The sequence below is a fragment of the Tiliqua scincoides genome, chromosome 4 (genome assembly GCF_035046505.1).
Source record: "Tiliqua scincoides isolate rTilSci1 chromosome 4, rTilSci1.hap2, whole genome shotgun sequence".
Taxonomy (NCBI): Eukaryota; Metazoa; Chordata; class Lepidosauria; order Squamata; family Scincidae; genus Tiliqua; species Tiliqua scincoides.
The window spans coordinates 171464966-171477927 of NC_089824.1; the positions used below are offsets into that span (position 1 = coordinate 171464966).

General features: G+C 47.1%; 1 protein-coding gene and 1 pseudogene across 1 annotated transcript in view; one reads left to right on the plus strand and one right to left on the minus strand.

Moving 5' to 3' along the window:
• GRM4 (glutamate metabotropic receptor 4) overlaps positions 1-12962 on the minus strand; it is a 278227-nt gene that overhangs the window by 50536 nt on the left and 214729 nt on the right. The window contains exon 6 of the mRNA XM_066623017.1: positions 5673-5873. Within this exon, the coding sequence (XP_066479114.1) occupies positions 5673-5873 (201 nt within the window). The remainder of the gene's footprint in view (positions 1-5672; positions 5874-12962) is intronic.
• On the plus strand, positions 10267-10385 carry LOC136650352 (5S ribosomal RNA; annotated as a pseudogene).

A 12962-nucleotide genomic window follows, 5' to 3' on the forward strand; every position in this document is an offset into this window, starting at 1 on the left:
GCGAAAGCCCCTGTGGTGCGGGGAGGGACCTCTGGGCGGTACCAGAAACCTCTGCCCCCAGGTGGGCATGCACCCGACTCCGAGTCGCACCCCGCTGCTGGGACGGCGCATCTCATCCATGTCTATCCCTTAAGGGGAAGGCAGCCGGACCATAGACTGCACTACCTCGAGCCGTTGAGCCTCTGAGGTATGCCCCGCGGTCCCAGCCAGGGCCCCGTCAACGTCCTCGTGCCGCCAAGCCCCTGAGGACTGAAATAGGGTTCTGCCCTGCCTATGCCCGCCTGAAGGTGCATGCCAAAGTCCCATTCACGCCTCCTAACCCGCACCACCTGCCCTCTTAAAGTGACCAATGGCAGTTTGCAAACAGGGGGGGATGTAACCTCCAGGCCCATAACAGTCTGGGGTAGGCGAAAAAACTGCCTGCCCCTTGGCCAATCTTGGCAGGCAGCAAAAAATTCCTACCCGGCCCCAAACGGTGACCAGTTAAACTCAGACTGCCTCTAGGGCGGGCGGGTGGGTATTCCCACGGCGCCCACGTGCACAAGGAGGAAGAGGGCTGGGTCTCATCCCCTTTTAAAAGGTCCGCCGTGGCTGTCAGACCCCGCCCCCTTCACCTCCCCCTTGGGGAGGGGCTGGACTCTCGTGTCCAGGCCAGGCCAAACAAACTCCGACCACCTCTTTAATTGGGTGATCGGGATTATCTGACTAATCCTTTGCCTCCACTCTGGTCCTGATCCAGATCCTCCACTGCAACTATTACTGACCCAGGAGGAAGGCCCCCTTTGGGACCAAATATAAGTTTTTCGTTGGAACTAGAGAAAGATAAAGGGGGGAAAAAAGCATGCTTCAGATAGGTTACATAATGTGCCAGGATGGAAATCAAATGACAAAAGGAACAAAGCAAAGGATGCTTCCTTTTTACTTGTCATTCACCCAATCAGTTCCATTATGTACATAAAGCACGCTCCAGAGGACACTGTGCAGGCCTCCTTCCTGATCCGCCTGCACATTGTTACGCCCCTGCTGGATGTCCAAGCATATTCTTCTCTCCTAAGCCATTGAGCGATGAATCCATACACGGTGACAGTACATCATGAAGCGGCATCATTCATTCACCAAGAGTGGTAATCCCCTCTCAGTATTCAACTGCAGAGCTTGAAACGGAAAATAACAACACATTTATATAGAGTCGGGTGAACGTGAGCGTCATGAAATGGGAGAGCTGAACCCAGCAACTGGGAGTAGGCTGAGCACAAGCAGGTGCTGAAAGGAATTCTGCCACACACACATTTCCATCTGCCTCCCTGAGCTGCCTCCTGTAGGGCCTCCTGTGTGGCATCCTTGAGCTGCCTCCTATAGGGCAGATGCTGGTCCCACAGAGTTGGGCAAATGTTCTGCAGTTCTCTCCGGATACCTGAGAATCTACTGGAGACCAAAATCACAGAGCCCACGGTTGCCAACTTTCACTCCTACTGTTTCTCTGCTCATTACATCAGACTGACTAATGAGATTAAGCAAAGTTTGTTGACTGCACTGCAGCAGGGTTAGCGGCTATCAAAGCCTGGCTGTGTTTTTAAGTGTTGCTTGATCCGCAGCAATTAGCAGGTGAGAAGGTATATCTCTGTGCCAGCTCATCCTTGCAGATCTCAAATTTCAATTAGAAGCACAATTACAGGAGAGACCATGCCAGTGCTCTTTCTTTTTCTTGGCGTGGAGATGAAACGATGAGGAAAGATTCCCCTGCTTCATTTCATTATGTCAGGCTGCCTTAAAAGGCATGGAAATGGAGCCGGGAGGGGGGGCAGCCCCCCCTGAAGGTCAAACTAGACATGACAGAGAAGGCCATAGGTTTATTCTCATATGCAGGAAAAGAAGCGTGCAGGAGATTAACCTAAAACATCCCCCCCCCCATGCCACAGCTCTTCTCAGTTCATTGCTCTAGCCACATTGCTTCCTCCCTAACTTGTTTCTATTATCAAGGCCAGGAACAGAGAAAAGTGACTGGAGTAACCAACTTTGTACTGTACAGGCAAAGGATGGGAGGGAGGATCTCAGCAGCCCTCTCCTGCACACTCATTTTACTCTTATGCCGTTCCGGGCCTCCCTGCTTTACATGTGAATGAGGAAGGTACATGAGCGATTATGCCTAGTTTGGCCTTAAAATGCTTTTTGTCGCTTCCTTTACAACTCCTTTACAGCAGGCACACACAAGGCGTGGCCCGTGATGTTGAATGTTGCTCACCAACCATGTATGGCATTCTGTCATGGGTACAATAACTAAGCAAAGCTCTCATGTTTGCAGCAGACTGCAGAAACCAGGAGCAGGTGGTTATCAAGCACCTTGTCATCCTATACATGACAAATAAGTTGTGCAGCAAGTCACAAGTTGTACAGGCCTGTGCTGGGGTTGCCATCTTCTCAGCTGGGAGGCTTGATCTGCATGTACACACACACCCCTATGTCCTTCTGCCTCCTCCTCTGAGGATGGTACCTGTCCTTTTATACTTTGCAAAGTACTGTGGGCAATGTTAGCAACATAAATAAACATCAGTTACTAACAGCCACAGATCAAGCAGTTAAAAGCAAAAGTAGAGGTCCAAAAGCTGCTGTATATGTTCTGCCATTCCTGCAGTGAGGCTGGCAGTTTGGAGGTACAGAGACTCTCTCCAGCCAAGACCTCTTTGTTGAAAACTTGTGGCCCACAGAAAGCGGCAGGCATGCCTGAGTGAACAGAAGGAAAGGCCAGCTGCTCTCTCCAAGCTCTGTTAGGCTGACCTGCTCACCACCACAACACCTGCAGTCACAGAGAGAGCCAGGCTGCCTAAAAGGCAAGCCGAGAGGCAGGATGGCTGCTTTCCCTCGTCCTGTCCTGGATGCCTTTGCAGACAGCTCATTACGCTTGATGTACACAGTGAGTGATTAGCACTGACATCCCTGCCACTCATGTGCAAAAGGGACAGTCACAGAGAGCGCTGAAGGATGCAGCCCGTGAGGGAGAGTGGGTGGGAGAGAGATGCAGATCTTCAATACAAGAGTAGTCTGTGCCAGAGCAGGCATTTGTACCAGCTGCTGAGTGCCCAGCTGTGAGTGGGCAGACACTGGGGACAGTTTCACTTGCCCAGCCCCTTGAGCTTTGTTTAAGAACTCTCTCTCTCTCTCTCTCTCTCTCTCTCTCTCTCTCTCTCTCTCTCTCTGGGCTGGCATGCACACACATGCTTGTGCAATGCAAAGGACATGACTCAGTTCTTTGGAACTGCACTGAATGGATTCAGGGCTTGCTGGGGTGATTCTGAAGCTGGAGGCAGAAAGTAAAACAAAGCAGCATGCAAACACCTCATCTCCCTCCTCCTCCTCATACCTCTCTGGCTCTGGGAAAAGAGGGAAGGGCAAATTCTATCCTGGCAAGTCTTTAGCAAGATCGGAGCTCAGTCTTCCCTTTCCTATCTCCTGCTTCATCAAGGAATTGGGAAAGGTCTGTCCTCCTTGACTGCTACCAATAAAAGACAGAATGAGCAAAGAGGAAACAGGAAATAGTCCCCAGCAGAATCTTGCATTCTGGACCCTGCTTCTTCATTCCAGAGCTTGTCCATGTATGTATGGGTGGGTCTTGGGATGCAGTTGGGACAATTGTTCAACTTGGGAACCATCTCACCTATTTAACTTCTGTATCACAGCACCAGACCTCTATGGGTTCTCCAGTTTGATAACTTCTTGTGATTCAATTGACTTTGTTGTCATCAAGTGGACCTGGGGGTGCACCAAGAGCACAATCCAATCTGTTTTATTAAAGCAATCTCCTGAATTACCTGAGACACGGAGAGATCTCCTTTCACCAAATTATGGGTCTGCCCACTTTTCACAGAATTTCCAAAAAGTGGTAAGTTGCAATCTCTCCACATGCTGAAGTGCCCAGAAGACCCCTTCACTGTGGGAGAAAGTCAACTCTTGTTGAGTTCATACAACTAAAAAATAAATCAAGCAGCAGCACTCAAGGGTGCCCTACAACATGGCCAGACCAGAAGCCAAGTCCAATTATGAGGAGATACCCAGCTGGCTTCTTGCAAATGGACAATTAGACTTACTAAGGGGAGGTTTGTGGCATGCAGTCAAACTGTACTTATTCGAAGAGGGATGTAACCAGAGGAGAAGTACAGTACTCTGAAATCTTTAATTACAGTGATTTATTTAGCAAGTTGCCTCAAAGCAAGGCTTGTTGCTGGGTGTTGTTCTCTTTTCAAAAGTTTATCTTAAAACAAAATCAAATGAATTGCACAAATACATCCCAATATCAGAAGAAAGCAGGAAAATCAAACTACAAGATAAGGAGAAAATAAATAAGAGAGACAGATTGTGAGGAGATTGCAGAGGAGAGATAAATAGATGTAATAAGAAGGCAGAAGCCGAAAATGTATATTAAAGAGATATAATGTGAGGAAGTGATGAGTTTCAAGAGATGTAAAGGAATCACTAATCAGGGAGAGAGGGGGGCCATTTTCTACCAGAGGAGAGGAAATTTTTTTCTACCCAAGAAGGAGCATGAATGGAAAGGAAATGCAAGTTTGAAAGGGCATTTTTGTGTACAGATTTGTGTGTGTACAGATAGATTTATTTTGGAACTTCAGGAGATGTGGGTTGGTTTGGGTCTGGTTTACCATCTTGTCTCCTGGGCAATACATAAGGGCAGAGCTAGATACTGTAATTAAGGGTGCCCGGACACCAGATGTCTAAACATTCCACGCTGACACAAAGCATCGTTTCCCCTCTCCCCAAGGATTGCCAGCTCATATAAGGAAACGCTTATGCTAAAGTGTCCAGCAACATCTGGGATGTTTCGATTAGTCACTTAGGGCCATTATACAAAACTCATTATGAACTCATGAAGATGTCTGCAGCCGATGCTGTAATGTGTGGAAGGAGATGCATGTCTGATAACAGTGGGTAAAAATATGTCTAGGAGGCTTGGCCAGGTTTGTATTTACCGTCAGCCCTCAGACATACATCTCCCCCCTGCACACTATGGTAGCTGCTCCAGAAGCATGTGCAATGAGAAACGTGAATTCATCTTTCCTATGATGCATGAAGTAGCCCTTAAATGACCCCTCTTGCAGTGTCTTCCCTTATTAATCTTCATAACCACTCCAGGGCAGGGAAGAGCTATTCCCATCTGTGACCCAGAGCAACCCAAGGTCATTCCTCTGACAGCCAGTGTGGCCCATTTTTTTCCCCCCCACAGAGAGGCTCTGTGCCTTTTCCAGCTGTACAACAGACAGAAAATTGGGTGCAGCTTCCCCAAGAATGGACAGCGTTGGGAAAAGCGTTGCCTATTGACTTCTGTCTGTTATGCAGTCATTAAAGAATCAGGAGCAGACAGGTGAACATCCTTCTGCAACAATGGTGTGACTCTTCACCAGCCTTCGGTGCCAGTTGCTGTATGTCAAGTCAGAAGGAGGGAGGGAGGAACAATGAAAAGAACATGCTACCAGCCCTTCACTAATGCTGTGGATGGAGGAGGCAAATTCTTGCAAGAGGTGGCAAGGGAGGCATTGAAACGTTTGCTCAGGTTTGTACATTAAATTAGAGAGGGGGATATCATCATATCCCAAGAAGCCCAACAAAAACCCCTTTGTAGTTGCAATCTAGCCATGCGGGCATTTCCACCCAGAAGGACAGACCTGAGAAATTGACGCTACGGATGTACTTTAGCAGCTCTGCACCATCTACTGGGTCCATCTTGGGACAGAGGCCAATCTTCCCAGGGCACAAGCTCTTGTGCATGTTGTGCAGTGCATGGCCCATGGCATAGACAGCATCGATGACAAACTGCACTTTTCCCTCCTGCTCGTAAGCAGAGTCCAGGCCAATCCGCTCACGATCTGAAAGAAAGAGGACACAGGGTTCTGTAACAGGTTTCAGTTGGAAGTTGTGGACATAATCAGGCTTGCTTATTTCTTTGTCAATCTATACTTCCTGCAAAATTTTCATGCCTGGAAACTGTGTCGCTAATGGCTTCATGGTCTTTATATGGCCACTCTACCTCTTGAAAGGGGCATCTACTACAGCCCTTCCCACAGAAGGAAAACATGCACTGAGATAGCAAGAGAAAATGCAGCAAGCCCTAGGAGAGAACCTTGGTAGCAATTGGTTTTCTGCACATATAGGAATGAAATTTACCACCCAGACAAAGAGAGGGTACCTCCACAGAGCCAAAAAGATGTGCTGAGAAGTTGATGACAATAGCTTCAAAAGTATCCAGTGACACACCATGTTTTCTGTCAACCTACAGATTGGTCTTCAATGAAGGAGATGGACTTATGACCCTTTTGCACATGTGACCTAACCCATTTCTGCCCAGCCCACAGATACACACATTTGATCCCTGTTGTGTATATGCAACATTGAGCAGAAATGGCTTAAAGTCAATTTTGTAAAAATCTGTTTCTCATTTGAAAAGGAACCTGACACAGCAAATTGAAATGGCAGGTGCTTTTCTTCTGTGCCCCATTATCAAGGATTGCATGCTCTTGCAACTAGCAAGAGAGAGGAGGTCAAAAGTAATTTAAGCCTCATATGTGAAAATGTTCTTCCTGGGCCATGTCATTATAAGAACATGTTCAGAAGGGACTTGTTGAGACAAGTTGGATATCTAATTGGGATGGGAGGGCTGCCTTTGTAGTCAGCATGAAGGCAGAGGTATGTGTGGCACATCAAGCATGCCCACTTTCACATGCCAGCCCCCATCTGACCCTCTTTGTCCCTGTCAACGAGGGACAGTGAATGAATGGGAGCAAATCAGGGGAAGAACATCTTCTCTCTGGAAAAGTGCAGGCCTAGAAGCTGCAGTGCCTTCCCAAACACCAACCATGGTGGTCCCTGATGAGTCTTTTATCCAGAGCAGTTGACCTTGATCAAACAACTGAGAATTCCATACCCTGAGAAGACCCAGGAGAGACAGTGTCCCTTAACCCAAGCTGTTAATATCTTGTCAACCTCCAATGAGCCTTGAGGGAGTGGGAAATATTCTTTTACTATGCAATTTTCTGCCTTAAATCACTGTAATTCACACCATCACACTGAGAACTCTAATGTCCTGTCCCCACATGGATTGCAGCTGGGCATCTTCATGCAGCTTTGCTTCCTGAATGCTTTGTGTCCTGCTTGGCCTTACTAAGTGCACCCTCACTTGCCCTCCACACTGGAGCATCATGTTTCCACTATTTAACAAATGTGTGAACCAGTAGCTTTTATCCATCAGCCAAGGATGCATTGTGCAATGCCCTAGAGGGGATGCAGCGAGGCGGACAAAATAGACTTTTAGACCATCTTTAGTATCTGAAAGGAAAAGGGTTAGAAGCAAAGCACAAGTTTCCAACTCACCCATGGAATTAAGTCAGATGAGTAGCAAGAGGCTAATTCTCATCACACCAGTAACTTTCCCGATGGAGCTACGCCACTTAATTAAAGTGCTCTCATCCTAAGACTCAGAGGATGCTGGAGGATCCAGTTCATCCCAAATTAGACTACACCAGCCCTCATCTGTGGACCACTTCCCTCCTCCCCAGCATCAGAGTTGCTTGATGTTGGCAAGAGACCACACCACGCACTCCCTTGGGGCTTCTCCCCTATGTGCTCTCCAGTCACGGTCCAAGCTGCAGGATATGCAAATATTATTCTGACTCTGGCACCCTTCATCGTAACCTCAGTTGCTCTAGTATCAGTCTCTCTGACACTATCAGCTGTGTCAAAGAATGGTCTGCACAACATCCATCAGTTCCGGGATGTGCTCTGTCAAGTCCTTGCCACCGCCAGATGCTCTTGCAGTTTGCCTCCTGTCCCAATCCTCCCCTCCCTCCCCATCCCCACCCCCTCTCCAGCCAGCACTGGATTACAGGATCATTCAAGTATATGGTAATTATCCCCGACAGCTGCCTGCCTCTTCCTGTCATAACCATTCTTAATGGGACTTGAAACATGTTAATCATTCGGCAGGAGATACCGATTAATGTGGCACACTGTTAATTAGAGCTCAAAGGAGGTCCCCTGTGGTACGGTGCGGTAACGTACTTTGCCAGGGAGTCACAGCCAGGGCTTCCTCACCAACCCAGTCGCTCAAATATTGCCCACTCCCCGGAAGCTGGCAGAGACAGGGTGTGCTTGTGCATGCCTGCATCTGTGCAGGAAGATGCAGGGCTCAGAGGGGAAAGAGGGCATTCAAAACTTTCTCAAACAGTCCCAGGAGCTGACCTACCAGAAGGGAAGAGAACAACCCTTGTCCCGCATGACCTACGATTTAGAGTAACTTCATGTATTATAATTTACTTGGACATTGATTACATATGGACATTATATAACTAAATAGTACCTGGCTGTGGACCGCATATATAAACTGCACACACGCAGCCATGACAAATAAACCAGGCCTCTGCTTGCTTGTTTGCTTGCGGGCAACTCTTGCCGTTTATACATCTGGGTGCTTTTCAAAGTAACATGAGATGAACATATGGAGCTACCTTGTACTGAGTCAAGCCCATGATTAGTCCAGCCCCGTATGGCTTCCTCTGGCTGGCAAGAGTTCTCTCAGGCAAGAGTCGTTTCCAGCCTACCTTCTGAAATCCTTCCTTGGACCTGGGTCCTGTGATATGCAAGGCAGGTGATTTGCCACTGACCTGGGCTTTCCCCATGTGCATTTGGTAGCCAAAAACCGGTTCCCAAATGCAGTCTGTGATCCTAAGAATGTTCCTCTGTTATGGATGCCAATTTTTTTATTTCTTTTTTTCTTTTTGCCTATTTTTCTGTATTTTGGGATGCTTTTAACTCCACAGGAGCTCTTGTGCAGGTTCAGCAGTCTCAGAGTTGCTGAAAAATCCTCCAGCAACCTTCTTGTTCTATCTTGGGAAATGCCATTATTCCCCAACAGTATGATGGATATGGATTCAGGGTTTGTCTTCCTGCCTGGGGCAGCTATTCTGCTTAGTGCTATGTGAGTGCTAACCACTAGGCACTACTCCTGTTAGTTGGCTGACCTTCTCATGGAAGTCCCTTTCCCTGACATATCCCATACCCAGTTAACCTGAGTTAGCAATAATTTGTGTGGCCTTGGCACACAGAACTTATCAGTGCCATGTGTAACCCTGATATTATACTTGTATAATTTAGATACTTATGAAGTGTATTTTCCATTCATTCGTGATAGTAAACATTTACTTGGCTGTCTCTCCAATCTCCTTTTATGCATTTAAGAGCGGGGAAGACATTAGCCATACATTCGTTTCCCCACCCAGTATGTTCTACATTAACCACACAGAACTTATCAGTGCCATGTGTAACCCTGATATTATACTTGATGCAGTGATTTGCATTGGAGCAAAGAAGACACCAATAGATAATTAAAAATGAGGCAGACAGGAACTGTCTGCCCCTGTTCTTTCTGCTCAGTGGCGCCCCCCTTCAAGGGGCACCTGCCACACCCTAGATATGGCAATGGTCTACATTAAGGGTTTAGCATTCAAAGTAATATCATTCCTCTTTTATATCTTGAACTGTACACTTCCATCTGAGGTTGCATATGTGACGCCCCTAACTTGCAAGTGTTTGATTTCTGCAAGCCTATGTAATAGTGTATGAAAATCTTAGTTGTAAAAGAACAGAAAAAGATAAAACGTGCTTTTGAATATGGTGTAAGAACATCATTTTCCTCTTGTTCTGTATTATGTAAAGACAGTAATATTCCATATTTCAGAGTCATCTGGAAGTGTGTGGGTGAGGAGGAGGGGCTAAATAATAAAATGACGGCACAATAAGCAAGCGAACACAATGTCCCAATTCTACTCTGGAGCTCTTAGCAACCAAAAAAAGGGGAAAGCCAGCATGTCACTTCAAAAATGTACACAACAACAACAGCAGCAGCAGCAGCAGCAACACAAAGAGGAATACATAATATTGTACACAAGCAAACCAGATACACATACACTGTATTTATACTAAACAAAATATTCTCACATACAATACAGTACATGAATGCAGGCTGTCATCCAAGAAACATCTCCAATGCGCAGGCCAACACAATGCTATTCTAAATTCACATAACAAACACTGGGCAAATAGTAAAAGGAATTAACATACACTCCCTTTAATATATGAGCAAAAGACCCAGATTCTCCAGAATGGTTGCACACTCAGCTTGACGGGAGGTCACTCTGTTCACAGAACCTTATTCATGGCCATGTAACCAGTATAGACATCAATGCCCAGACACCAAGAGGTTCCCCACAATAGATTAATGTTACCCTGCACATGCCTGATCTTGTCTGATCTTGGAAGCTAAGCAGGGTCAGGCCTGGTTAGTACCTGGATGGGAGACCGCCTGGGAATACCAGGTGCTGTAGGCTTATACCATAGTCTTTCGAGACTGAAGGTTGCCAACCAATAAGAAGAAAGTCTACACAGTACAGGTCCATCCTCCTTATTCACGGATTCAGGACCCGCAGATTTAACTCACTGAGGGTCACACCTGAGCTCCTGGATGCAACCAGAGTTGTTGTCCAGTCACATCCGGGAGGCTTTCTGAGGCCTGCAGAGGCCACATACCCTGTCTGTGGGCCTCAGAACACCTCCAGACCAGACATGACCAGAGATAATATGGTCACATGACCAATATGGTTCTCATGAGGTAATATTAGACCAACCCATGGATTTGCTTATCTGCGGGTTTTGGTATCTGTGGGAAGTCAGGAACAGATCACCCACGGATACCGAATTTCTGAAAGAGAGAGAGAAAGAGAGAATTCCTCTTCTTTGTCTTGAATGCTATTAACAGCACAGACAGGCATGATGCTTGCAAAACTACCAGAAATACCATCATTGGGGCCTAATGGAGACAAACAGTCAACATGAAAAATACTCAGGCTGCCCATAGCGAACCCTGTCAGAAAAGGTGACCTTCGCTAGTTTTTAAGGGACAACCACTAGATGAGGAGCTTGCTTTATTTATTGATTCCTGGGAAGTCCATTCAATTCATCTCCCCTTTTACAAGCAACTGGAAGAAGCTGAATGATTCCATCTGAGAAGCCAAGTCTTAAAGTGAAGATGACATGGTTTTTTGCCAGTTCTTCCAGCATCACCACAGAAACAAGCTCAATCATGATCAGAAGCTGCACAGTCAAAGTGAAGAGCCAAGTGGAGAGAAACCCACTCTCTCTAGCCAGAGAAGTAGTTGGCAACCTTCAGTCTCGAAAGACTATGGTATCGTGCTCTGAAAGGTGGTTCTGGAACAGCGTCTAGTGTGGCTGAAAAGGCCGATTCGGGAGTGACAATCCCTTCCACACTGGGAGCAAGTGCAGTCTGTCCCTGGCCTGTCTCCCTGGCTATGGGCCTTCCTTCTTTGCCTCTTAGCCTCAGACTGTTGGCCAAGTGTCTCTTCAAACTGGGAAAGGCCATGTTGCACAGCCTGCCTCCAAGCGGGCCGCTCAGAGGCCAGGGTTTCCCACTTGTTGAGGTCCACTCCTAAGGCCTTCAGATCCCTCTTGCAGATGTCCTTGTATCGCAGCTGTGGTCTACCTGTAGGGCGCTTTCCTTGCACGAGTTCTCCATAGAGGAGATCTTTTGGGATCCGGCCATCATCCATTCTCACGACATGACCGAGCCAACGCAGGCGTCTCTGTTTCAGTAGTGCATACATGCTAGGGATTCCAGCACGTTCCAGGACTGTGTTGTTTGAAACTTTGTCCTGCCAGGTGATGCCGAGAATACATCGGAGGCAGCGCATGTGGAAAGCATTCAGTTTCCTCTCCTGTTGTGAGTGAAGAGTGAAAAAACCCTTGACTTCCGACGGGCGGACTTCCCTCAAATGAGGAGGCTGGTTAGAAGGAGGTTGAAAGGGAGGGTAAAAAGAGTCCAGTCTCTCCAGAATGCATGGAGGCTGCTTAAAACAACAGTAATAGAGGCCCAGCAGAGGTGTATACCGCAAAGAAAGAAGGGTTCCACTAAATCCAAGAGGGTGCCCGCATGGCTAACCAGCCAAGTTAGAGAGGCTGTGAAGGGCAAGGAAGCTTCCTTCCGTAAATGGAAGTCTTGCCCTAATGAAGAGAATAAAAAGGAACATAAACTGTGGCAAAAGAAATGTAAGAAGGTGATAGGGGAGGCCAAGCGAGACTATGAGGAACGCATGGCCAGCAACATTAAGGGGAATAATAAAAGCTTCTTCAAATATGTTAGAAGCAGGAAACCCGCCAGAGAAGCGGTTGGCCCTCTGGATGGTGAGGGAGGGAAAGGGGAGATAAAAGGAGACTTAGAGATGGCAGAGAAATTAAATGAGTTCTTTGCATCTGTCTTCACGGCAGAAGACCTCGGGCAGATACCGCTGCCCGAACGGCCCCTCCTAACCGAGGAGTTAAGTCAGATAGAGGTTAAAAGAGAAGATGTTTCAGACCTCATTGATAAATTAAAGATCAATAAGTCACCGGGCCCTGATGGCATCCACCCAAGGGTTATTAAGGAATTGAATAATGAAGTTGCAGATCTCTTGACTAAGGTATGCAACTTGTCCCTCAAAACGGCCACAGTGCCAGAAGATTGGAGGATAGCAAATGTCATGCCTATTTTTAAAAAGGGAAAGAGGGGGGACCCGGGAAACTATAGGCCGGTCAGCCTAACATCCATACCGGGTAAGATGGTGGAATGCCTCATCAAAGATAGGATCTCAAAACACATAGACGAACAGGCCTTGCTGAGGGAGAGTCAGCATGGCTTCTGTAAGGGTAAGTCTTGCCTCACGAACCTTATAGAATTCTTTGAAAAGGTCAACAAGCATGTGGATGCGGGAGAACCCGTGGACATTATATATCTGGACTTTCAGAAGGCGTTTGACACGGTCCCTCACCAAAGGCTACTGAAAAAACTCCACAGTCAGGGAATTAGAGGACAGGTCCTCTCGTGGATTGAGAACTGGTTGGAGGCCAGGAAGCAG